The following is a 27,743-nucleotide window of genomic DNA, read 5'->3' as shown; positions in this document are numbered from 1 at the left end:
GTGTCGGTGGGGATGTTGCACTTCATCAGGGAGGCTTTGTAACGTTTCCTCTGCCCGCCTTTGGCTCGTTTGCCGTGAAGGAGTTCTGAGTAGAGCGCTTGCTTTGGGAGTCTCGTGTCTTCTGAGGTGATAGTTATAATAATCAGATTTAGCTTAATAGGGGTCAGCATGGATTGGTTAGGCCAAATGGCCTGCATCCATATTGATTCATATATAAAATTTCTATACCAAGACATGGAATCCAGACTGTTGCCCACTTTAATTTAGTAAACAATGTGTACAGTCTGTGTACAGCATTTTGTGCCATGATGAAATGGTTTCTTTACACATCTAAATGACCAAGAATGGTTTTCATTCAATGCACCCAGCAGGGGACTTAGCTGAATGCCCATTCAATTGCCGGAGGCTCCCACATCAAAGGGGAGAAAATATCAGTGCTAATTTTGATTGGTCACTCAAAGGCCAACCCCCCAAATGCAGAGTTAAGGGAGGAGGCCAAAGGACTCTATCTTTTTCTTTCTCTCTTTTGGAGAGATAACAGAATCATAGAATGAACGAATGCATATTGTAACAGAACTTGGGGCTCGCAAGTGGGCCTTCACCCAAAGTATTAGCAGAATTTTATTGTGTTGAGCAGCTTCATCTTCATCAGTATCGGAGCCCGGGTGATCGGCCAACTCTTCAGCGACGCGGGGAGTAAAACATTTTCTACACATTTACTGAAGGTGACCTTTTGTGTTGCAGCCTTTGCAGGTGTACTCTTTGTATCGGCACTGGTGGGCCCTGTGGTTTCCTCCACAGTGCCAGCACGGGGCTAGTCGGCTGGCCCCATGTGGTGGACTCTGGGTTGCAGGACTCGAGACAGCATTCTTGCCTTTGTAAGTCACCATTCTGTTCACTGCGTTCGTCAGTTTAGAGTCCTGGGTGTAAGTCATCATTCGTTTGGAGTCGCAGACCGAAATCATGAAACCCTGGCTCACTTTGATTGCCTTCTGCAGGGTGACTGTAATGTCCACAGAGAGCAGTTTGTGGAGGAGGCCCTCATGGCCGATTCCAATAACGAAAATGTCCTAGTGCTTCGGTGAGGTGGTCGCCAAAAATCACACGGTGCAGCCAACCTTCTTAAATCTTCAGCATACTTAGCAATTTCTTGGCCTTCGGGCCGATGGTGAGTGTAAAACTGATGCCTGGCTGTGAGGATGCTCTCTTTGGGTTTCAGTTGCTCTTGTATTAGAGTTACAAGCTCTGCATAGCTCTTGGTTGTTGTATTCGCTGGGGCTAGCAGGTCCCCTGACGAGGCCATGGATAGTGGGCCCATAACTGCTGAGCAGGATGGCCCTGCAATTGTTCGCCAGCGAGATCGGTGAGTCTCCAGCCAGGTCGTTCGCGATGAAGTGTTCTAACCTTTCCACGAAGGCGTCCCAATCTTCCCCATCGGTGAATTGTTGGAAGTTGCTGAGATTAGACATGTTGTGCGTGGAATTTGTAACCTCGTCGCCAGTTATTGTGTATGTAAGCACTCTGTTAATGACTTCACGAGATAGGGGTATGGCCCTTGAACTAGAAACATAGAAAACATAGAAAATAGGTGCAGGAGTAGGCCATTCGGCCCTTCTAGCCTGCACCGCCATTCAATGAGTTCATGGCTGAACATTCAACTTCAGTACCCCATTCCTGCTTTCTCGCCATACCCCTTGATCCCCCTAGCAGTAAGGACCTCATCTAACTTCCTTTTGAATATATTTAGTGAATTGGCCTCAACAACTTTCTGTGGTAGAGAATTCCACAGGTTCACCACTCTCTGGGTGAAGAAGTTCCTCCGCATCTCGGTCCTAAATGGCTTACCCCTTATCCTTAGACTGTGACCCCTGGTTCTGGACTTCCCCAACATTGGGAACATTCTTCCTGCATCTAACCTGTCTAACCCCGTCAGAATTTTATATGTTTCTATGAGGTCCCCTCTCATTCTTCTGAACTCCAGTGAATACAAGCCCAGTTGATCCAGTCTTTCTTGATAGGTCAGTCCCGCCATCCCGGGAATCAGTCTGGTGAACCTTCGCTGCACTCCCTCAATAGCAAGAATGTCCTTCCTCAGGTTAGGAGACCAAAACTGTGCACAATACTCCAGGTGTGGCCTCACCAAGGCCCTGTACAATTGTAGTAACACCTCCCTGCCCCTGTACTCAAATCCCCTTGCTATGAAGGCCAACATGCCATTTGCTTTCTTAACCGCCTGCTGCACCTGCATGCCAACCTTCAATGACTGATGTACCATGACACCCAGGTCTCTTTGCACCTCCCCTTTTCCTAATCTGTCACCATTCAGATAATAGTCTGTCTCTCTGTTTTTACCACCAAAGTGGATAACCTCACATTTATCCACATTATACTTCATCTGCCATGCATTTGCCCACTCACCTAACCTATCCAAGTCGCTCTGCAGCCTCACAGCATCCTCCTCGCAGCTCACACTGCCACCCAACTTAGTGTCATCCGCAAATTTGGAGATACTACATTTAATCCCCTCATCTAAATCATTAATGTACAGTGTAAACAGCTGGGGCCCCAGCACAGAACCTTGCGGTACCCCACTAGTCACTGCCTGCCATTCTGAAAAGTACCCATTTACTCCTACTCTTTGCTTCCTGTCTGACAACCAGTTCTCAATCCATGTCAGTACACTACCCCCAATCCCATGTGCTCTAACTTTGCACATCAATCTCTTGTGTGGGACCTTGTCGAACGCCTTCTGAAAGTCCAAATATACCACATCAACTGGTTCTCCCTTATCCACTCTACTGGAAACATCCTCAAAAAATTCCAGAAGATTTGTCAAGCATGATTTCCCTTTCACAAATCCATGCTGACTTGGACCTATCATGTCACCTCTTTCCAAATGCACTGCTATGACATCCTTAATAATTGATTCCATCATTTTACCCACTACCGATGTCAGGCTGACCGGTCTATAATTCCCTGTTTTCTCTCTCCCTCCTTTTTTAAAAAGTGGGGTTACATTGGCTACCCTCCACTCCATAGGAACTGATCCAGAGTCAATGGAATGTTGGAAAATGACTGTCAACGCATCCACTATTTCCAAGGCCACCTCCTTAAGTACTCTGGGATGCAGTCCATCAGGCCCTGGGGATTTATCGGCCTTCAATCCCATCAATTTCCCCAACACAATTTCCCGGCTAATAAGGATTTCCCTCAGTTCCTCCTCCTTACTAGACCCCCCGACCCCTTTTATAACCGGAAGGTTGTTCGTGTCCTCCTTCGTGAATACCGAACCAAAGTACTTGTTCAATTGGTCCGCCATTTCTTTGTTCCCAGTTATGACTTCCCCTGATTCTGACTGCAGGGGACCTACATTTGTCTTTACTAACCTTTTTCTCTTTACATATCTATAGAAACTTTTGCAATCCGTCTTAATGTTCCCTGCAAGCTTCTTCTCATACTCCATTTTCCCTGCCCTAATCAAACCCTTTGTCCTCCTCTGCTGAGTTCTAAATTTCTCCCAGTCCCCAGGTTCGCTGCTATTTCTGGCCAATTTGTATGCCACTTCCTTGGCTTTAATACTATCCCTGATTTCCCTTGATAGCCACGGTTGAACTGTACTGACTGTAGTCCTTTATTGCAACTCCTAGAGTGAGGACACCAAGAGGGGAGCTCCCTTTTATACTGGGTTACCTAGGTCTCCAGCAGCAGCACCCTCTGGTGTACAGGTATGGTATATACAGCGTGAAGGTACATTCAGGTCTCGTGTTATAGTACATCATAGACATGCATAGACAAGTTTAGACTATGTTATTTTCAGGAAATGGAAAATGGTAGTAAATTAATAGTTAGTGAAGACTGTTTCCTGCGCATTTGTATATTTTATGTAAAATAAGCAAGGTTGCTGGTTTACCATCTGACTCATCACACAATGCTTTTCAGTCCGCTGTCTGTGAGGACTGGAAAAAGCCCATCCCAGCATGCAAGATTAGAGTAGGTGGACTATGCAGCAAAGGGTATACGTTACACTATCATTTAACTAGATACCGGGCAGTAAAAATAAGGCACACTCCTGATCATAGGGAACACAAAGACACTAAAAAGGAGTTATTGGCGACAATGAACCAGAGATAAGATCGAGAATCAAACACGGAACAAGGCAAATACATGAGACTTAATTTATTAGTTGTGCGTCTAAGAAACAGAAGTATAATATAGGAAATTGTACACAGGCTGTTATATTACCTTGGAACAGAGTGCTCCTGGGTTCTGAGCAGCACAGCAGAGGCAATAACAATACACAGACACGAGATTTTCGGTTGGAAACTGGATGAAGAAGTTATCAAGTCGAATACAACCCAAATGAACCGTTAAAGATTCTAATTCTCTAAAGTGCTTTGGTTATACATAGAAACGATCCCAAAACTATGGAGGGGGCATGGAGTTCCTGGTGTGGTGGAACACAAACCCTCAAGATGGACCCAGAATGACCTACTCTTCCTCACACTGGGAAGCAGGTGTGGGGTGAGATCCATCATTGCTGCACAACACGCGCAATCTAAGGGCAGCTGCCACGCAAAGCATAGACACAGGCACAAACATACGCTCAACACGGAGTAAACGCACAGGCCCCTCAGTATCCGAGAGGGCCGAGTGTTGACCCATCAGAACCAGAACGTGTGAGGGGGCCGACTCTCGACCAACGTCCCCCTTTTTTTTTTTGGGGGGTGCGCGGCCCCTTTAAGGGGCGGCACAGCACGTTCAAATTCCCGCGCATGCGCGTTTTTTTCCCATTTAAAAGCCGGTGAGCGGCCTGTGAGGGACCTTCAGACTGCTGAGCGGTAACACTGATGGCGACCCTTCATCAGAACTGAACCTCCCTCCAAGGGGGTCGGGTTCGCTGCTCCCTTTGATCTGGGGGCCCCACCGTTACAATGGGAAAAAACGCGCATGCACGGAAATTTGAGTGGGCCCCGCAACCCCTTAAAAGGGCCGCGCACCCAAAAAATTAGCAGCCACATTGGTCGGGTACAGACCCTTCATCAGAACCCGGTCCAAACATCCGAGGGAGGGCATTTTAAGCAGCGGGTGGGACGGGGAGTCGAGCCTGAAGTGATCGTGTCCCCTCTCCCTCTCAGATGTGGACTGACCCGCTGTGCATTTCCGACATCACTTCAGATTTCTAGCATCCGCCGTTTTCTTTTTTCTGCCTGAAGACATCTCCCTGCATGAAGCATTTCACACAGCAGCTCTGGAAAGGTGTGTCGGGAAGGGGGTGAGGGAAAAGGCACAAGGCGAGGTTTGAAAACTGGCCTGACATCAGAGTCCTATACACTGCCCTAGTGTCCGGTTAGTGGCTTTCCCTGTTGCTCCCTGCACCCCCCCCACCCCCACAAAACCCTACCCACCGTCCCTTTACCCCTTAACCTCGTCCCCCTCACCAGCTGAAAACAATGCAAGTTCAGCATCCAGCTGTTAGACCACAGCTGGGGGCTAATATACGGTTCAATTGGTGTGTGACTGGACCTTCTATTTATTGTAATCTGGCCAAAGGAACCAAAATCATGATTTAAAAAAAAAGTAAAAAAAAGTTTTAAAAAATATTTAAAAATAAAAAAGTTAAGACTCCTTACATTTTCAGCTCCTTTGCTGCCAGTGCTGGTTCTATTAGCTCCAATTCAGGCCGCCAATTCAAGTCGGGATCCCATACGTGAATTTATTCTTAGTTTAGACATGATTTGAACAAGTACTGAAGGGGATCCGGTTGCCGGAAGATGCTGCGGAAAGGCATCCCCCACCAGCACCGCAAGATAAACAGCCTCAGACCCAAAACCCAAAGCCCAGGGGCTGGAGTCCTGAGCTGCTGTGTGAACATTCACCCAAAACCTGAACCCACCTCAACACTTCACGTCTCCGCATCATACCTCCGCAAATAGGGGGCAAAAAACAAACAAAAGGGGCTGCGTGTAGCGAGACCGCACGTCACGGCCGGAATGGAGGTAATTGGGTCATTTTCCCGTCAATCATGCCTGGAGGCTGCCCTTTAAGGTTAATTTTATGCACATAATTTGTGCGTTAAATATCCTACACTCACTGCATTTTGCTAGAGAAATCACCCTGCTGTTAGTGGGAGGTGTTTATAGAGACTCTATTTAAATAGACTCTGTAGACATTTTGCTGTTGAAACAGACTCTGTTTACTAAGTAAATAGACGTTGCTTGCTGCGAGTCCTGCCGTAAGCCCTGCACCACCTCCAACTTACTGGCTGACAATGAAATCAACAGAAACTCTGGGGGCGAAAAAAGGGCTGGTCTTTTAAAGGGACACTTCTGATGCCCAGTCCACTCAATAACTGGCCTTTCCAGTTATCAACCAGCCCAATGGGAAAGTCAACAACCAGCATACAAAGAACTGGAGTAACTGCGTTCAGTTAGGAAAGATATGTTGGCCTCAGAGTGGGAGCAGCGCAGATTCACCGATACCGGGGTCGGAAGAGTTAAATTATCCCTCGAGGATAGAAGATTAAGCGGTGATCTAATTGAAGGGTTTAAAATGATTACGGAACGACGGTGGGTAAATGGAGTTAAGATACAGATCAGCCAGGATCTAATTGAATGGCGGAGCAGGCTCGAGGGGCCGAATGGCCTTGCACTGTGGGGATTACAGCGAGATCACGGTCCAATGCAATCACTACACGCAGTGCCCAAAATTTAATTCTATTCCGTTTTCCACCACGTTGATCCAGTTTGGTGATGTCGGAAAGTAGGAAAAAAACTATTACCCAGCCTAAGCTAGTCACAGAGCAGTTTAGCAGAGAGCACCGTCCGACAGACCAATACACTCGAGACCTCGGGCAACAGATGCCTAGTCGAGTCTATCCTACCATCGGGTAAAGAGGAGCAGTACTTCAACCTGAGCAAACGTCATATCAACCTGTAGGATAGCAGAGAGGTAACGCCTCCAGTTCATTGCATTAAAATTATTAAACAACATGATCGTCTCGAACGTTCCCTTCAGATTAATACATTAAAAATTAATATCACATCTCTGCATTTGAAAATATTCTTCCGAGTCGGTCATTCCTTTGATCGGTTGCTTGGAGGAAAGGTTTCTCATCACTTGATTCCCTCCGTGCTGGATCCCCCTCAGAGTCACTTGAAAGCATCGAGGACATCGCCTTTTGTGAAGCCTTTCCAACACTCTGCGCTGGATTGGAAGATTTCAGCTATTGTGTGCAACATGTGACCAGGTGGGATCATCCAGCACGATCCGTGCAGCCCATCCGGATTACACCGGGGTTCAGTTTACCAAGAGGGTGTCCTCATAGGTGGTCATCCTGCGGGAGGGAGGGCACAGAGACGGGTTACAATAAGAAATTAGGAGGAGTCGGCCATACGGCCCCTCGAGCCTGCTCCGCCATTCAATAAGATCATGGCTGATCCGATCCTGGCCTCGACTCCACTTCACTTCCCCGCTCCCCACGACCCTCGACTCCCTTAGAGGCTCCGATTAGATTCTGTCGCACAAACACAGCTCACGGAGCAATTCATTATTTTTTTCCAATCTGGGATTAGCACTGTTCTGCGAAGCTCCTGATCCCGTTTGATCCGGGGAAGCTAACCAGAGTTGAGCTTGGTTAGTACTGGGATGGAAGCCCGCCTGGGAATGCCAGGTGCAGTGGACTTTCCGCGACCTGTGGGCGCCGCAGAGCACGGAGAGCCTCGGAAACTCATTTAGTTGCTATTTGTTGTTTTACTTTAAGCACTTTAATCGGCCCACCTGGTAGTTTATCCTTAGAGTGATGCTCTTGTGCTGATTCTCACCAGGCAACATTGGGGCAACTTAGTGCCGCCCCTTTATTGGTCCATTAAATAGGCACGAAACCAATTTTCCCTCTAAGCTACACAGGTTACAAGGATGTTGCCTGGACTGGAGAGTTTTAGCGAAGAGGAAAGATTGGATAGGTTGGGGTTGTTTTCTTTGGAACAGAGGCGGCTGAGGGGAGACCTTATTGAGGTGTATAAAATTATGAGGAGCCTAGACAGAGTGCCAGACACGAGACTCCCAAAGCAAGTGCTCTACTCGGAACTCCTTCACGGCAAACGAGCCAAAGGTGGGCAGAGGAAACGTTACAAGGACACCCTTAAAGCCTCCATGATAAAGTGCAACATCCCCACTGACACTTGGGAGTCCCTGGCCAAAGACCGCCCTCAGTGGAGGAAGTGCATTCGGGAGGGCGCTGAGCACCTCGAGTCTCGTCGCCCAGAGCATGCAGAAACCAAGCGCAGGCAGCGGAAGAAGTGTGCGGCAAACCAGTCCCACCCACCCTTTCCCTCAACGACTATTTGTCCCACCTGTGACAGGGACTGTAGTTCTCGTATTGGACCGTACAGCCACCCAAGGACTCATTTTTAGAGTGGATTCAGAGGGACTGCCTATGATGAGGAGATAGTGTGGATAGGACAGACCGGTTTCCCTTAGCAGAGGGGTCAACAACCAGGGGGCATAGATTTAAAGTAATTGGTAGAAGGCTTAGAGGGGATTTAAGAACATAAGAACATAAGAAATAGGAGCAGGAGTAGGCCCCTCGAGCCTGCTCCACCATTCAATAAGATCATGGCTGATCCGATCATGGACTCAGCTCCACTTCCCTGCCCGCTCCCCATAACCTCTTATCATTTAAGAAACTCTATTTCTGTCTTAAATTTATTCAATGTCCCAGCTTCCACAGCTCTCTGAGGCAACGAATTCCACAGATCCACAACCCTCAGAAGAAATTTCTCCTCATCTCAGTTTTAAATGGGCGGCCCTTATTCTAAGATCATGCCCTCTAGTTCTAGTCTCCCCCATCAGTGGAAACATCCTCTCTGCATCCACCTTGTCAAGCCCCCTCATAATCTTATACGTTTTGATAAGATCACCTCTCATTCTTCTGAATTCCAATGAGTAGAGGCCCAACCTACTCAACCTTTCTTCATAAGTCAACCCCCTCATCCCCGGAATCAACCTAGTGAACCTTCTCTGACTGCCTCCAAAGCAAGTATATCCTTTCGTAAATATGGAAACCAAAACTGCACGCAGTATTCCAGGTGTGGCCTCACCAATACCCTGTATAGCTGTAGCAAGACTTCTCTGCTTTTATACTCCATCCCCTTTGCAATAAAGGCCAAGATATCATTGGCCTTCCTGACCACTTGCTGTACCTGCGCACTATCCTTTTGTGTTTCATGCACAAGTACCCCCAGGTCCCGCTGTACTGCAGCACTTTGCAATCTTTCTCCATTTAAATAATTTAAAGGGAAATTTCTTCACCCAGAGGGTGGTGGGGGTCTGAAACTCACAGCCTGAAAGGGTGGTAAAGGCAGAAACCCTCACCACATTTAAAAAGTACTTGGATGTGCACCTGAAGTGCCGTAACCTACAGAGCTACGGACCAAGAGCTGGAAAGTGGGTTTAGGCAGGATAGCTCTTTGTTGACTGGTGCGGACACGATGGGCCGAAATGGCCTCCATCTGTGCTGTAAATTTCTATGATTCTGTGTGCGTGGTAGCGGGGTAATCTGCAAGGTCCCCGCTGGTCACAGTCAAGCTTTTGTATTGGAAATAATGCACACGCGCAAAATTTAAATAAACAGGCCCAGCCCAACAAAGTGCAGCTTAGAGGGGACATTGCTCGAGGCCACGTCCGATTCTGGGATTAACCCCAAACAAGGGGGCAAGCCTTCATTCTCTGGGCTCGAATCTAGCATCAACACCGACTTTGGGATGGGAGCACGAAAGGCCCCAACACCCTGCGGAAGGGTCACAAGCTGGGAAAGCCACACGGTTGGAGTCTTGGTTTGTCCGACGTGGAGCTCACATTCTCTCCCCCGAAGGGACACACCCAGGGAGCTCTGGTGCTGGTTTCCATCAACCAATGGCGCAGGAATCCCTGGGAATACTCTCTGGACAGTAACCGGACTTGCCTCGCATTTCTCCAGCACTCAGGACGGTGTTTCGAGGATGTTACGGCAAGGAGAGTGGGCACTAAAAGGGGAGGGGAATGGAGAGACTGGGCTGGGGAACCAAAGAAAAAAAAAGAAATACTTATAACACCTTTCACAACCACCGAACGTCTCAAAGCCCTTTACAGACAATGAAGGACGTTTGGAGTGTGGTCACTGTTGTAATGTGAGAAACACGGCAACCAATTTGCACACAGCAAGCTCCCACAAACAGCAATTTGATAATGACCAGATAATCTGTTTTAGTGATGTTGATTGAGGGATAAATATTGGCCCAGGACATCGGGGAAAATTACCCTGCTCTTCTTTGAAATAGTGCCGTGGGATCTTTTGCGTCCACCTGAGCAGGCAGACGGTGCCTCGGTTTAATGTCTCATCCAAAAGACACCCTCGAGGAGATTTTTGAGGTTTTTGGAAGCACAGAGGGAGGAAGCAGGTTGGCAGAAGTGGGAGACAGAACTCCAGAGGATGAACGAGGAGCAGAGGTCGGGGATGAGGACGCAAGGGCGAGACCACGGAGAGTCCACAAGGACAAGATTATAAACATCGACAAACTGGGACACGGGGAAAGGGGCGGAGTTTGGAAAGGGGCGGAGTTTGGAAAGGCCCGGGTTGATGAGAGACTGTGGGGCAGCATCAGCTGCAGCAGTTCACAGAGCACCAATCCGATCCCCCCCACTGCGCGTCCAGCCAGCACCGTTCGACCAGTGAGGGCACGGGTCTGCAGGGTTACAGGGGGCCCTCACCAACGGCTCTCCGGTTGATCGTCACCGGGATCCCACGCCACGAGGTTAAGTGGCACAGTTAGTAGCATCGATGGGAAAGTTTCAAGGGGTCATCGAGAGATGAAGTGAGCAGGCAAAACTGTGGCAGATGGGAGTTCAATGTGAGGTCACCCACTTTGGACCCAAGAAAGATCGATCAGAGTATTGTCTACATGGCGAGAAACTAGGGACTGTGGAGGAGCGGAGAGATTTCGGGATCCAAGTACAGAAATCACTAAAAGCTTGTGGACAGGTACAGGAAATAATTACAAAGGCCAATTGAATGTTGGCCTTTATCGGAAGGAGGCTGGAATACAGAGGGAAGGAAGTTATGTTGGAGCTGCACAGAGCTCTGGTTAGACCCCATCTGGAGAACGGTCTTCGGTTCAGGCCCCGCCCCTCGGAGGGATATATTGGCCCGAGAGGGGGAGCAGTGCAGATTCACCAGGCTGATGCCAGGGCTAAAAGGGTTAAATGATGATTACATGTTACGTAGGCGAGGCTTGTATTCCCTCGAGTATAGAAGATCATGGGGTGATCTAATTGAGGTGTTTAAGATGTTTAAAGGATTCGATTGGGTAGATAGTCTCTCTCTCTATTTCCTCTGGTGGGACAGTCCAGAACAAGGGGGCGTAACCTTAAAATTAGAGCCAGGCTGTTCAGGGTTGATGTTAGGAAGCACTTCTTCACACAAAGGGTGGTGGAAATCTGGGGTAGAGTGTAGAATGTTTCAGTAAGGGGTGTCACAGTTGTGTGTGGGGCGGGCTGGGTGCTCTTTACCTTTCCACCATTGTTCATAGATTTATATGTAACCTTCAGGGCTGCTGATCAAGGGCCGTGTGGCTCTTTGTCGGCCGGCGTGGACACGATGGGCCGAAATGGCCTCCTTCTGCGCTATAAATTTCTATGTTTCTAAAAGGCTGTTAAGGCTGCGGGGGGGGGGGGTGATCAATAGAAATGTCAAAACTGAGATTGATAAGACTTTTGTTGGTAAGGGTATTGAGGGATACGGAACCAAAGAGGGTAGATGGAGTTAAGGTACGCATCAGCCATGAACTAATTAATGGCGGACAGGCTCGAGGGGCTGAATGGCCTTCCTCCTGTTCCTACGCTGGATCCAGCCCCTGTCCCGGGGAGGTCACAAGTTGACCAATAGACAACTGGCAAGTGTGGGTTTGAGCTCTCGACGTGTGGGCAGTTCTTCAGTGGCTGACAGCTCCCCTTGGCAGGGGAGGGGGAAGGGGGATTCTGCCTGCTGCTGAAAGCTCACCGTACCAGGGCACACAGACAACCATCTCGACACTCCCACTTTACCTGTCACAGCAGCAGAAAAAGGAACAGACAGAACTCTCCACCTCGCGGAACTTGCCGGAGCTCGGAGCGTCCGTGCACTCGGCGATAAACTCGCGCAGCTCGATGGGGTGCACCCCACTGATCCCGTGGTGCTGGAATAGAAATAACACACTGGATAGAGATACTCGGAGCCAGACACACTGGATAGAGATACTCGGAGCCAAACACACTGGATATAGGATACTCGGAGCCAGACACACTGGATAGAGATACTCGGAGCCAGACACACTGGATATAGGATACTCGGAGCCAAACACACTGGATAGAGATACTCGGAGCCAAACGCACTGGATAGAGATACTCGGAGCCAAACACACTGGATAGAGATACTCGGAGCCAAACACACTGGATAGAGATACTCGGAGCCAAACACACTGGATAGAGATACTCGGAGCCAGACACACTGGATATAGGATACTCGGGAGCCAAACACACTGGATATAGGATACTCGGAGCCAAACACACTGGATATAGGATACTCGGGAGCCAAACGCACTGGATATAGGATACTCGGAGCCAAACGCACTGGATAGAGATACTCGGAGCCAGACACACTGGATATAGGATACTCGGGAGCCAAACACACTGGATATAGGATACTCGGAGCCAAACACACTGGATATAGGATACTCGGGAGCCAAACGCACTGGATATAGGATACTCGGAGCCAAACGCACTGGATAGAGATATTCGGAGCCAAACACACTGGATATAGGATACTCGGGAGCCAAACGCACTGGATATAGGATACTCGGAGCCAAACACACTGGATATAGGATACTCGGGAGCCAAACGCACTGGATATAGGATACTCGGGAGCCAAACGCACTGGATATAGGATACTCGGAGCCAAACACACTGGATATAGGATACTCGGGAGCCAAACACACTGGATATAGGATACTCGGGAGCCAAACACACTGGATATAGGATACTCGGGAGCCAAACGCATTCGATATAGGATACTCGGGAGCCAAACGCACTGGATATAGGATACTCGGGAGCCAAACACACTGGATATAGGATACTCGGGAGCCAAACGCACTGGATATAGGATACTCGGGAGCCAAACGCACTGGATATAGGATACTCGGGAGCCAAACGCACTGGATATAGGATACTCGGGAGCCAAACGCATTCGATATAGGATACTCGGGAGCCAAACACACTGGATATAGGATACTCGGGAGCCAAACGCACTGGATATAGGATACTCGGGAGCCAAACGCACTGGATATAGGATACTCGGGAGCCAAACGCATTCGATATAGGATACTCGGGAGCCAAACACACTGGATATAGGATACTCGGGAGCCAAACGTACTCGATATAGGATACTCGGGAGCCAAACACACTGGATATAGGATACTTGGGAGCCAAACACACTGGATATAGGATACTCGGGAGCCAAACACACTGGATATAGGATACTCGGGAGCCAAACACACTGGATATAGGATACTTGGGAGCCAAACACACTGGATATAGGATACTCGGGAGCCAAACACACTGGATATAGGATACTCGGGAGCCAAACGCACTGGATATAGGATACTCGGGAGCCAAACACACTGGATATATGATACTTGGGAGCCAAACACACTGGATATAGGATACTCGGGAGCCAAACACACTGGATATAGGATACTCGGGAGCCAAACACACTGGATATAAGATACGCGGGAGCCAAACACACTGGATATAGGATACTCGGGAGCCAAACACACTGGATATATGATACTTGGGAGCCAAACACACTGGATATATGATACTTGGGAGCCAAACACACTGGATATAGGATACTCGGGAGCCAAACACACTGGATATAGGATACTCGGGAGCCAAACACACTGGATATAAGATACGCGGGAGCCAAACACACTGGATATAAGATACTCGGGAGCCAAACACACTGGATATAGGATACTCGGAGCCAAACACACTGGATATAGGATACTCGGAGCCAAACACACTGGATATAGGATACTCGGAGCCAAACACACTGGATATAGGATACTCGGAGCCAAACACACTGGATATAGGATACTCGGAGCCAAACACACTGGATATAGGATACTCGGAGCCAAACACACTGGATATAGGATACTCGGGAGCCAAACGCACTGGATATAGGATACTCAGGAGCCAAACGCACTGGATATAGGATACTCAGGAGCCAAACACACTGGATATAGGATACTCGGGAGCCAAACACACTGGATATAGGATACTCGGGAGCCAAACACACTGGATATAGGATACTCGGGAGCCCAACGCACTCGATATAGGATACTCGGGAGCCAAACGCACTGGATATAGGATACTCGGGAGCCAAACACACTGGATATAGGATACTTGGGAGCCAAACACACTGGATATAGGATACTCGGGAGCCAAACACACTGGATATAGGATACTCGGGAGCCAAACACTGGATATAGGATACTCGGGAGCCAAACACACTGGATATAAGATACTCGGGAGCCAAACACACTGGATATAGGATACTCGGAGCCATACACACTGGATATAGGATACTCGGAGCCAAACACACTGGATATAGGATACTCGGAGCCAAACACACTGGATATAGGATACTCGGAGCTAAACACACTGGATATCGCAAACTCTGAACTAAACACATGGTCCCGGATTTAATGGTGCTCAAGACGCCAAAGCTGTCAGCGTTCGCCGTCATTACCCCTCTGAAACTGACCCCAATTTCAGGATTTAGCGCATGCACAGATAAATGTAAAAATCCAGAAGGTGCGGTGAGTCATTCCCTGCTCCGCCACAGGCGGCACTGTGGAGCTCCCCAGAGCCAGCAAGCTGGGAACGGACGAAAACGTCCCCTTTTCGGCTCCAATGGCGCTGTTAAACACCCCATCAAAAGTTACGCCTTGTTGAAAGAGGCGTAACTGGGTTTTGATTGCTGAACAATCGTTCTGACCCTGAAAAATTAATTTTATATTTTGTGGAATGTCAAATTTCTCCATGATAAAAATTACTATTTTTAAAATAATAAAAAATGCATTACTTTTAAAGTTTGTTTAGCATATTCCAGCTTCTACCTTAACCTTATGTGTATGTCCCAATCTTTATTTTGCTCTTTATGCTATTTTTAAAAAGTGAAATGATAATCAGTGCTTTTTATTTCCTGGTTTGCTGATGTGAGAATTCTTCAATGTGATTGGCTGCTGAGATAACTTGATAACATGACTGCTGCTGGATGCTAGCGATCCCCTAAAGATTACAACAGTGACTACATTTCAAAATGTACTTCATTGGCTGTAAAGCACTTTAGGACGTCCTGTGGCCGTGAAAGTTGCTATATAAATGCAAGGTTTTTTTCTATCTTTCTATAAACAGCGCTACAATCAAATTAACAGGGAGAAAGCTAAAGTTTTCACCAGAGAGATCTTTTAGGGTAGCTTTCTTCCAAGGTTAGCCGTCACTTTGCTGATGACCACAGATTGTGGGCCATTGAATAGCGTATACCGGAGCTGCAGACTTTCGCCGATGAGACATTAAACCAGGGTCCCATCTGCCTTCTCAGGTGGATACAACAGATCCCTCGGCACTATTCGAAGAGGAGCAGGGGAGTTCTCCCTGGTGCCAATATTAATCCTTCCACCAACATCATTAAAACAGATGTTCGGATCATTATCGCATTGCTGTTTGTGGGACCTTGCTGTGCAGCGCAAATTGGCTGCCGCGTTTCCCACATTACAAATGTTTTTAAACTGGCTGTAAAGTTCTGAGGCTGCCACAGTTTTGTCCACAAGGAGTGCGTCTTTAAAAGCACCCTTTTAGCTTTCCTGGTGCAGCTTGTGCCGACGGGCGAGGATGACATTGAGGAGGGACTGTTACTGGGGCCCAGCGCAGACATCGAGGCAAATTAGCCAATGCTCGAGTTTGATGCAACAGCGCCCTCACATGGTTGGGCTGAAAAGGCCACCACACAAGTTCCCCATTCGGTCACCAGACTCCCATTCGTGCAATGCAAACCTGCGCTGCCTCTCGTCCCTGGGAATCGATCCAGCCAATGGGATGAGTCTAAACAAGGCCCTGCCCAGAAGCAATGGCGGCTTGCGAGCCTCGGGAATGCGGCACATCATCACGTCTCTCAGAAGCATTCCAAAACACTTCAAATTCAGTGAACTGCTCGGAGGCAAGGTAATCGAAGGCAGCAGTCTACTTTGCACACTGCAAGATTCCACAAACAACGATGTGAAGGGTGGCCAGTTCATCAGTTTTTGGTAAAGCTGGTTGAGGGCCGACTGTTGGCCAGGGCTCCTGGAGAGCCCCCCCCCCGAGAACACAGACCGGGACCAGGTCACAAATCCCGACTGCCCTTTGTGGGAGCGAAAGTCTGCACTACCCGAGGATCTCGGTGTCCTCTCTGGTCTGCCTGTGGGATCAGCACACGATGAGTTAACAGAGCTTTCGGCCGAGTGCGAGATTGTAAGCCACGGTATCTCCACAGACCAGAATGCTGTGGGATCAGCTCACTTGTGTCGATGGTAACAGAGAGAGACTGAGAAGAGTTAAGTTGTGTTCATGTTGTCATTTGTAAGCATCTTGGATTTATTGATGGTATGCACGGAATGCAGAGATGAAGGGTAAAATTGGCACAAGAAATGAGTGAACCGTTGTCTAGCAGCTCATACAGGATTTGCAAAGTATGATGTCTTGAGCTGAGAATTCATACTGGTATCGTGTAGTATGCTGTCTCAATAAAACCTGATTCTGCATTGTGTGTAATATAGCCCTCATCCATGCCTCTGTTACCTCTAGACTTGACTATTCCAACGCACTCCTGGCCAGCCTCCCACATTCTACCCTACGTAAACTAGAGGGGATCCAAATCTCGGCTGCCCATGTCCTAACTCGCACCAAGTCCCATTCACCCATCGCCCCTGCGCTCGCTGACCTACATTGGCTTCTGGTTAAGTAACGCCTCGATTTCAAAATTCTTATCCTTGTTACAAATCCCTCCATGGCCTCGCCCCTCCCTATCTCTGTAATCTCCTCCAGCCCCACAACCCCCCCCAGAGATGTCTGAGCATCCGATTGTTATCGCTCAGCCATCGGTGGCCGTGCCTTCTGTTGCCTGGGCCCCAAGCTCTGGAACTCCCTCCCTAAACCTGTCCGCCTCTCTTTCCTCATTAAAGACGCTCCTTAAAACCTACCTCTGACCAATCTGCCGAAATTTCTACTTGGGCTAGATGTCAAATTTTTTAATCGCACAACACTCCAGTGAAGCACTTGGGACGTTTCACTACGTTAAAGGTGCTATATAAATACAAGTTGTTGCTGTTGTTAAAGTAAGGTGAAAAGGAACATGAAAGCAGTCCAACACCCTTATCCAATACAGATCTGAGGGCTGGGAAAAGCTGAAAAGGCGTGGTTAATATTTTATTAAATCAAGTCAGTGATAATAAAAACATAATCCTTACATACAAAGCACACGGGATCGGTTTCCAGTACAACTCACTGGCAAAAATATCACGTGATCACAAGCATGCGGTCTTTGCTGCTTTCACTGGTCCGAGAGAGTGGACTGAAGGTCCTCGGGATCTGCACTGTTACAGGATAACTGTGGGACTCCGATGGCATCATATGTTTGCTGTGAAAGCCGGCGCGCGCGGAGAGCGAGAGGGAGCGCGCGCGCGCGGAGAGCGAGAGGGAGCGCGCGCGCGCGGAGAGCGAGAGGGAGCGCGCGCGCGCGGAGAGCGAGAGGGAGCGCGCGCGCGCGGAGAGCGAGAGGGAGCGCGCGCGCGGAGAGCGAGAGGGAGCGCGCGCGCGGAGAGCGAGAGGGAGCGCGCGCGCGGAGAGCGAGAGGGAGCGCGCGCGCGGAGAGCGAGAGGGAGCGCGCGCGCGGAGAGCGAGAGGGAGCGCGCGCGCGGAGAGCGAGAGGGAGCGCGCGCGCGGAGAGCGAGAGGGAGCGCGCGCGCGGAGAGCGAGAGGGAGCGCGCGCGCGGAGAGCGAGAGGGAGCGCGCGCGCGGAGAGCGAGAGGGAGCGCGCGCGCGGAGAGCGAGAGGGAGCGCGCGCGCGGAGAGCGAGAGGGAGCGCGCGCGCGGAGAGCGAGAGGGAGCGCGCGCGCGGAGAGCGAGAGGGAGCGCGCGCGCGGAGAGCGAGAGGGAGCGCGCGCGCGGAGAGCGAGAGGGAGCGCGCGCGCGGAGAGCGAGAGGGAGCGCGCGCGCGGAGAGCGAGAGGGAGCGCGCGCGCGGAGAGCGAGAGGGAGCGCGCGCGCGGAGAGCGAGAGGGAGCGCGCGCGCGGAGAGCGAGAGGGAGCGCGCGCGCGGAGAGCGAGAGGGAGCGCGCGCGCGGAGAGCGAGAGGGAGCGCGCGCGCGGAGAGCGAGAGGGAGCGCGCGCGCGGAGAGCGAGAGGGAGCGCGCGCGCGGAGAGCGAGAGGGAGCGCGCGCGCGGAGAGCGAGAGGGAGCGCGCGCGCGGAGAGCGAGAGGGAGCGCGCGCGCGGAGAGCGAGAGGGAGCGCGCGCGCGGAGAGCGAGAGGGAGCGCGCGCGCGGAGAGCGAGAGGGAGCGCGCGCGCGGAGAGCGAGAGGGAGCGCGCGCGCGGAGAGCGAGAGGGAGCGCGCGCGCGGAGAGCGAGAGGGAGCGCGCGCGCGGAGAGCGAGAGGGAGCGCGCGCGCGGAGAGCGAGAGGGAGCGCGCGCGCGGAGAGCGAGAGGGAGCGCGCGCGCGGAGAGCGAGAGGGAGCGCGCGCGCGGAGAGCGAGAGGGAGCGCGCGCGCGGAGAGCGAGAGGGAGCGCGCGCGCGGAGAGCGAGAGGGAGCGCGCGCGCGGAGAGCGAGAGGGAGCGCGCGCGCGCGGAGAGCGAGAGGGAGCGCGCGCGCGGAGAGCGAGAGGGAGCGCGCGCGCGGAGAGCGAGAGGGAGCGCGCGCGCGGAGAGCGAGAGGGGGAGCGCGCGCGCGCGGAGAGCGAGAGGGAGCGCGCGCGCGCGGAGAGCGAGAGGGAGCGCGCGCGCGCGGAGAGCGAGAGGGAGCGCGCGCGCGCGCGGAGAGCGAGAGGGAGCGCGCGCGCGCGGAGAGCGAGAGGGAGCGCGCGCGCGCGGAGAGCGAGAGGGAGCGCGCGCGCGCGGTGAGCGAGAGGGAGCGCGCGCGCGCGGTGAGCGAGAGGGAGCGCGCGCGCGCGGTGAGCGAGAGGGAGCGCGCGCGCGCGGTGAGCGAGAGGGAGCGCGCGCGCGCGGTGAGCGAGAGGGAGCGCGCGCGCGCGGAGAGCGAGAGGGAGCGCGCGCGCGCGGAGAGCGAGCGCGGGCGCGGAGGGAGAGCGCGGGCGCGGAGGGAGAGCGCGGGCGCGGAGGGAGAGCGCGGGCGCGGAGGGAGAGCGCGGGCGCGGAGGGAGAGCGCGGGCGCGGAGGGAGAGGGCGGGGCGCGGAGGGAGAGCGCGGGCGCGGAGGGAGAGCGCGGGCGCGGAGGGAGAGCGCGGGCGCGGAGGGAGAGCGCGGGCGCGGAGGGAGAGCGCGGGCGCGGAGGGAGAGCGCGGGCGCGGAGGGAGAGAGCGGGCGCGGAGGGAGAGAGCGGGCGCGGAGGGAGAGAGCGGGCGCGGAGGGAGAGAGCGGGCGCGGAGGGAGAGCGCGGGCGCGGAGGGAGAGAGCGCGCGCGGAGGGAGAGAGCGCGCGCGCGGAGCGAGAGCGCGCGCGGAGAGCGAGAGAGAGAGCGCGCGTGCGGAGAGCGAGAGAGAGCGCGCGCGGAGAGCGAGAGAGAGCGCGCGCGCGGAGAGCGAGAGAGAGCGCGCGCGCGGAGAGCGAGAGAGAGCGCGCGCGCGGAGAGCGAGAGAGAGCGCGCGCGCGGAGAGCGAGAGAGAGCGCGCGCGCGGAGAGCGAGAGAGAGCGCGCGCGCGGAGAGCGAGAGAGAGCGCGCGCGCGGAGAGCGAGAGAGAGCGCGCGCGCGGAGAGCGAGAGAGAGCGCGCGCGCGGAGAGCGAGAGAGAGCGCGCGCGCGGAGAGCGAGAGAGAGCGCGCGCGCGGAGAGCGAGAGAGAGCGCGCGCGCGGGGAGCGAGAGAGAGCGCGCGCGCGGGGAGCGAGAGAGAGCGCGCGCGCGGGGAGCGAGAGAGAGCGCGCGCGCGGAGCGAGAGAGAGAGCGCGCGTGCGGAGAGCGAGAGAGAGAGCGCGCGCGCGGGGAGCGAGAGAGAGCGCGCGTGCGGGGAGCGAGAGAGAGAGCGCGCGTGCGGAGAGCGAGAGAGAGAGCGCGCGCGCGGGGAGCGAGAGAGAGAGCGCGCGCGCGGGGAGCGAGAGAGAGAGCGCGCGTGCGGAGAGCGAGAGAGAGCGCGCGCGCGGAGGGCGAGAGAGGGTGTACGTGCTGTTGACACAGCTGCTAACATCCAGTTTAAGGTTGGCCGTTAACCTTTGCTGTGTACGCCTTTGATGTCTCATCTCTTCTGATCTTTATTGCTTCACCACCGCCGCCCACCCACTCCAGTCTTCCCCTCCGTCCCCTACCAAAGGCCTGTCTGATACAGCTGTGGGTCTTTCTGAAGCATGTTTAACAACTCCAGCTCAATAATATATAATTCTATACAACACCAACGTGCTTATCCCATTTACATAGAAATACATGGGAGTCCACAGCTCAGAATCAGGCCACTCATTCCAACTGCTTTAGACCCCACATGAGCCTCCTCCCAACCTCTCAATATATCCTTCCATCCTTTCTCCCTCGGGCACTTATTTAGTTTTCCCTTAAAGCATCGCTGCTGTTCACCTCAAATGTAATAATCTACACGTGCCTGTCATCATAACTCTGCTTTACGAACCTTTATGGCTTCATAGGAGCCGGTGATGAGGGCGATGAAGAGGCTGAGGACCATGTAGATGAAGAGGCTGATGAAGGTGTACAGGTACAGCTGACTGAACAGCCACACCAACTTGCTCTTCTGCCGCATGTGAGCGAACGTCACAAACATGTCGTCCCCGTTGATGAGTGAAAACAAACACTCGGAGACCATGGACAGCGTCCGGAACTGTAACACAACGACGAGAAGCGTGATAAAGGATTCACCAGGCCCGCTCGCCACCTCCAGCGTGGCTCCAACACCGACCCGCAAAGGGTCTCCGCTCACGTCAGCCTGCCACGTGCCGCGTCCACCCTGGCTCGGGGACACGGCGCTAAAGGGGAAAAATCTTCAACCACCAGCATCTGTGGAGCAGCTTCACCCGTGGGTGACAAACCCACACCGAGCCACAAGGGGGCAGACCTAAAGATTGGTCAAACAGGTGGGCTTTCAGGAGGCGGGGTCCGAGGAGGGGGCCGGAGGGGAGGCGGGGTCCGAGGAGGGGGCCGGAGGGGAGGCGGGGTCCGAGGAGGGGGCCGGAGGGGAGGCGGGGTCCGAGGAGGGGGCCGGAGGGGAGGCGGGGTCCGAGGAGGGGGCCGGAGGGGAGGCGGGGTCCGAGGAGGGGGCCGGAGGGGAGGCGGGGTCCGAGGAGGGGGCCGGAGGGGAGGCGGGGTCCGAGGAGGGGGCCGGAGGGGAGGCGGGGTCCGAGGAGGGGGCCGGAGGGGAGGCGGGGTCCGAGGAGGGGGCCGGAGGGGAGGCGGGGTCCGAGGAGGGGGCCGGAGGGGAGGCGGGGTCCGTGGAGGGGGCCGGAGGGGAGGCGGGGTCCGAGGAGGGGGCCGGAGGGGAGGCGGGGTCCGAGGAGGGGGCCGGAGGGGAGGCGGGGTCCGAGGAGGGGGCCGGAGGGGAGGCGGGGTCCGAGGAGGGGGCCGGAGGGGAGGCGGGGTCCGAGGAGGGGGCCGGAGGGGAGGCGGGGTCCGAGGAGGGGGCCGGAGGGGAGGCGGGGTCCGAGGAGGGGGCCGGAGGGGAGGCGGGGTCCGAGGAGGGGGCCGGAGGGGAGGCGGGGTCCGAGGAGGGGGCCGGAGGGGAGGCGGGGTCCGAGGAGGGGGCCGGAGGGGAGGCGGGGTCCGAGGAGGGGGCCGGAGGGGAGGCGGGGTCCGAGGAGGGGGCCGGAGGGGAGGCGGGGTCCGAGGAGGGGGCCGGAGGGGAGGCGGGGTCCGAGGAGGGGGCCGGAGGGGAGGCGGGGTCCGAGGAGGGGGCCGGAGGGGAGGCGGGGTCCGAGGAGGGGGCCGGAGGGGAGGCGGGGTCCGAGGAGGGGGCCGGAGGGGAGGCGGGGTCCGAGGAGGGGGCCGGAGGGGAGGCGGGGTCCGAGGAGGGGAGGCGGGGTCCGAAGAGGGGGCCGGAGGGGAGGCGGGGTCCGAGGAGGGGGCCGGAGGGGAGGCGGAGGGAGGTCATCACAAGGATCTGGAGAGAAGCGGAGAATGAGGGGCGAGGCCATGGAGCGATTGGAGCACAAGGGTGAGAATTCTAAATGTGAGGCGTTCGGTGCTGGAGACAATAGCGAGGGCAGAGTGATGGGTGAGCAGCCTGGGCTCCCCGACAGGGATAGGTTCTGATCTTTGCCAACACCACACACTGCTCCAAGTTCTCGAGTGATGTGCCACTGGGAGGCGTGAATGCATTACCCGTCCAACGCTGCCTGCTGCTAATGCACGAGAGCGGGAGCACATACACAGCAGTGAGGCACTGACTGGCTCGATGGCAGCACTCTCGCCCCAGACTCAGAAGGTTATGGGTTCAAGACCCTCTCCCGGTACCATCTGAGCACAAAGTCCAGATAAACTGAAGCCCCGACTCTCGGGTAGATGTAAAAGATCACATGGCCACTTCGATATCCCGTTCAATATTTGTCCCCCAACAATCAATCACTAAAAACAGATCAGCTGGTCGTTTACCACAGTGCTATTTGTGGGAGCTTGCTGTGCGCAAATTAGCTACCGCCTTGGCTATAATACAACAGTGACTACACTTCAAAAATAGTACTGCACTGAGTGCAAGGCGATTTAGGATGCCCTGAACTATAGGGGAGTCAAGGGGAGTGGGCGGGGAAGTGGAGTTGAGGCCAACATCAGGTCGGCCATGGTCTTATTGAATGGCGGAGCAGGCTCAAGGGGCCAAATGGAGGGATCCTGCTCTTATATTGTTCTGATGAACGGCGTGATAGAAATGCACGCTGTTTCTTTACCCCGGTCTCCCAGGGACCAGCGTTGCCCCCACATACCTTGTCGTGGTAAGGCCCCAGCACTATCCAGCCGCAGAAGCAGTAACCCATGTAGATAACGGCCACGCAGCAGCAGAATCGGATCACGTTGGGGAAAGCAACGCGCAGAGTCACGATGAGGATCTGCGGAGAAAGCAGCGACACTTCAGTAACCCGGGTACAGGGTGAGTCACAGTCGCAGGGCACACCGACAACAGGCACAGCGAGATAGTGCCTTTCTCATGACAAACAGCCTCCGGGGAGGGGGGAGGGGTGGGGCGGGAGCAGTGTTGGAAAACAGAGAAAGTCGGGTTGGAGTTTGGGGACGGAACGCTTGGGTCAGAAAGAAGTCCTGCATTGCATTGGAGGCAGTTCCGGGAAGGGGGATGGGGTACTGAAGTTTCATGTTCAGCCATGAACTCATTGAATGGCGGTGCAGGCTCGAAGGGCCGAATGGCCTACTCCTGCACCTATTTTCTATGTTTCTATGTTTCTATGAGGGGGTTGTCTTATGAGAAAGGTTGAGCAGGTTGGGCCTCTACTCATTGGAGTTTAGAAGAGTGAGAGGTGATCTTACTGAAACGTGTAAGATTCTGAGGGTGCTTGACAAGGTGGAGACAGAGAGGATGTTTCCCCTCGTGGGGGAATCTAGAACGAGGGGGCATAGTTTCAGAATAAGGGGCCGCCCATTTAAGACGGAGGTGAGGAGGAATTTCTTCTCTGAGGATCGTGAATCTGTGGAACTCTCTGCCCCAGAGAGCTGTGGAGGCTGGGTCATTGAATATACTTAAGGTGAAGAGACACAGATTTTTGAGCGATAAGGGGGTAGTGTTATGGGGAGCGGGCGGGGAAATGGAGCTGAGTCCATGATCAAGATCAGCCATGATCTTATTGAATGGCGGAGCAGGCTCGAGGGGCCAAATGGCCAACTCCTGATCCTATTCCTTATGTTCTTGAGGAGGTTTGACGGAGGGAGACAGGTGATGTTTAAGTTCTGGGCAGCACAGCTCAGGAAGGGTATAATGGAGGGGGAGCAGCACAGCTTCACCAGACTGACACCGGGGCTACAGGGGTTGAACTATGAGGACTGGCTGCATAGATTAGGCTTATATAAAAAACTGAGGCGCGATTTAATTGAGGCACCGAAAATATTTAAAGGATTTGATGCGGTAGATAGAGAGAAATAATTTCCTCCGGTGGGGGGGAATCCAGAACAAGGGGGGGGAATCCAGAACAAGGGGGCATAACCTTAAAATTAAAGCCAGACCATTCAGGGGTAATGTCAGGGAGCACTGCTTCACACAAAGGGCGGTGGGAATCTGGAACTCTCTCCCCCAAGAAAGCTGTTGAGGCCGGGGTCAACTGAAACTTTCAAAACTGAAATTAAAGGATTGTGTGTCAGGCAAGTGTGTTAAGGGATCCAGAACCAGGGCAAGTAATTGGCAATTGAGATACAGATCTGCAGGGGGTGAGGGGGTGAGGGGGTGAGGGGGTGAGGGGGTGAGGGGGTGAGGGGGTGAGGGGGTGAGGATTTCACCCACTCCGCGGGGATGCACAATGCTCATACTTACATTATATTTCTGAAAGAAACTCAGATATCGAATAACTCCAACCCAAACCAACAGGGTCGAGGTTCCCAGTAGAATACTGCACACGTCATAGGATGCAAAGTTCTGAAAAAGCCCAAGAATTTGGAATGAGCAGCATGCAATGGGCAAGGGTTGTTAAACAGGACTGGAATAGTCAGTGCCTTTCTTCAGTCTAAAGACTCAAACATTGTAAACCTTTGCTGCCATTAACCGAGGCCCCGTCTGCTCTCTCAGGTGGACGTAAAAGATCCCATGACACCATTTGAAGAAGAACGGGAGAGTCCTCCCTGGTGTCCTGGCCAATATTTATCCCTCAACCAACATCACTAAAACAGATTATCTGGTCAATGACACACTGCTGTTTGTGGGAGCTTCCCGTGCGCAAATTGGCTGCCGCGTTTCCTACAATTAAAAAGAAAGTCTTGCATTTATATAGCGCCTATCACAACCACTGGACGTCTCAAAGCGCTTTACAGCCAATGAAATACTTTTGGAGTGTAGTCACTGTTGTAATGTGAGAAACATGGCAGCCAACTTGAGCACAGCAAGCTCCCACAAACAGCGATATGATAACAAAAAAAAAAACAGATTATCTGCTCATGTTGATTGAGGGATCAATATTGGCCCCAGGACACCGGGGATAACACCTCTGCTCTTCTTCGAAATAGTGCCACGGGATCTTTTACATCTACCTGAGAGAGCAGACGGGGCCTCAGTTTAATGTCTCACCCGAAAGACGGCACCTCCGACAGTGTGGCACTCTCTCAGCACTGCACTGGGAGTGTCAACCTAGATTTATGTGCTCCAGTCTCTGGAGTGGGACTTGAACCCACAACCTTCTGACTCAGAGGCGAGAGTGCTGCCCACTGAGCCACAGCTGACATGACAGTGACTGCACTGTTGGCTGTAAAACGCGTTGGGAGGTCCAGAGGCCGTGAAAGGCACTATAGAAATGCAAGTCTTTCTTTAATATACAACAACATAATTCACGTGGTTTCACATGTGCGGTGGGCTCAGCAGTCAGTACTCTCACCTCAGGGTCTCCACATCCCAACACACCCCTTGTGATGGTGCAGAGCACTGTTAGAGACTTACACAGCAGCCGCTCTGCACCTGCATTGCGGGGATAAATGAGCAGCTTTTGGGGAGACGCGAAAGTCGGGATAGGACACCGGGAGAACTTCCTGCTCGCATTTAAATAACACCCGGACAGGCAAAAGGGCCCTCGGTTTAATGCCTCAGCTGCCAGGCGACACTTTAGATCATTCAAGGTGCCCTCAGCGCTGCACTGAAGTGTCGGCTGAGATTAGGTGCTTGGGTCCACAGTGGGGGCTCGAACCCGCGACCTTTCAACTCAGGCCACAGTGTGCCAAGCGGACAAATTGCACATGCTTTGGGCTGACGACCTAGTGCAGTACCAGGGCGCACTGCACGGGCACAGTCATTAGTCAAGTTTTTAATCCGAAGCGCTGTCTGCCTGTTGCAGTGGGTGGAAATGATCCCGTTGCACTGTTCAAGGCAACATTCCTCCCTCCACCTATAAAATAAAATTCAATAGTTATTCATCTCATTTGCTGTTAGAGAGGTGCAGCAGCCACCCTCCATAAAGCTGTCCCTGCACTGCAGAAGTAACTGACTGTGTGAGGCTCACTGCAATAAGATGGTTCAAACATGATCACGGAGGTTTATAAATGGAAGTATTTACTGCAGCACCACTATGTTCCACCGGGTGGCACTGTGGACCAGGAGTCCGGGTCTCATTTTACGGAGCCAGATTTTACAATTGGACAAGAACCTGGAGTGTCCCGGGTATAAAGCGTCCCCAATCACCCTCCCACGCGCATCACTGCCCTTCCCCAACCCCACACACACCCCTCAGTGCCCCACTCACCCCCCCCTCCCCAATAACCTCCCCCCCCCCCTAATAACCACCTTCCCCCACTCACCTTCCCCCCCCCCCAATACCCCACTCACCTCCGCCCCCAATACCCCACTCACCTCCCCCCCCCCCCCCAATACCCCACTCACCTTCCCCCCCACCCCCAATACCCCACTCACCTTCCCCCCCCCCCCAATACCCCACTCACCTTCCCCCCCCCCCCCCAATACCCCACTCACCTTCCCCCCCCCCCAATACCCCACTCACCTTCCCCCCCCCCCCAATACCCCACTCACCTTCCCCCCCCCATACCCCACTCACCTTCCCCCCCCCCCAATACCCCACTCACCTCCCCCCCCCCCCAATACCCCACTCACCTCCCCCCCCCCCCAATACCCCACTCACCTCCCCCCCCCCAATACCCCACTCACCTCCCCCCCCCCCCAATACCCCACTCACCTTCCCCCCCCCAATACCCCACTCACCTCCCCCCCCCCCCAATACCCCACTCACCTTCCCCCCCCCCAATACCCCACTCACCTTCCCCCCCCCCAATACCCCACTCACCTTCCCCCCCCCCAATACCCCACTCACCTTCCCCCCCCCCCCAATACCCCACTCACCTTCCCCCCCCCCCAATACCCCACTCACCTTCCCCCCCCCCCAATACCCCACTCACCTTCCCCCCCCAATACCCCACTCACCTTCCCCCTCCCCAATACCCCACTCACCTTCCCCCCCCCCCAATACCCCACTCACCTTCCCCCCCCCCCAATACCCCACTCACCTTCCCCCCCCCCCAATACCCCACTCACCTCCCCCCCCCCCCAATACCCCACTCACCTTCCCCCCCCCCCCAATACCCCACTCACCTTCCCCCCCCCCAATACCCCACTCACCTTCCCCCCCCCCCAATACCCCACTCACCTTCCCCCCCCCCAATACCCCACTCACCTTCCCCCCCCCATACCCCACTCACCTTCCCCCCCCCCATACCCCACTCACCTTCCCCCCCCCCAATACCCCACTCACCTCCCCCCCCCCAATACCCCACTCACCTCCCCCCCCCCCCAATACCCCACTCACCTTCCCCCCCCCCCCCCAAT

General features: G+C 53.8%; 1 protein-coding gene across 1 annotated transcript in view; it reads right to left on the bottom strand.

Annotated features, from left to right (window-relative positions):
• Nucleotides 1-5,411: 5,411 nt before the first annotated feature.
• The window catches only part of mcoln1a (mucolipin TRP cation channel 1a), a 64,634-nt gene continuing 42,302 nt past the window's right edge, over nt 5,412-27,743 (bottom strand). The window contains exons 9-13 of the mRNA XM_070867078.1: nt 24,741-24,857; nt 23,191-23,313; nt 20,895-21,101; nt 12,079-12,209; nt 5,412-7,333 (exon numbers count right to left, since the gene is read on the bottom strand). Coding sequence (XP_070723179.1) covers nt 7,297-7,333; nt 12,079-12,209; nt 20,895-21,101; nt 23,191-23,313; nt 24,741-24,857 — 615 coding nt within the window. The 3' untranslated portion in view covers nt 5,412-7,296. The remainder of the gene's footprint in view (nt 7,334-12,078; nt 12,210-20,894; nt 21,102-23,190; nt 23,314-24,740; nt 24,858-27,743) is intronic.

This window comes from Pristiophorus japonicus, chromosome 24, assembly GCF_044704955.1.
Source record: "Pristiophorus japonicus isolate sPriJap1 chromosome 24, sPriJap1.hap1, whole genome shotgun sequence".
Taxonomy (NCBI): domain Eukaryota; kingdom Metazoa; phylum Chordata; class Chondrichthyes; family Pristiophoridae; genus Pristiophorus; species Pristiophorus japonicus.
This window is presented reverse-complemented; position numbering and strand designations above follow the sequence as displayed.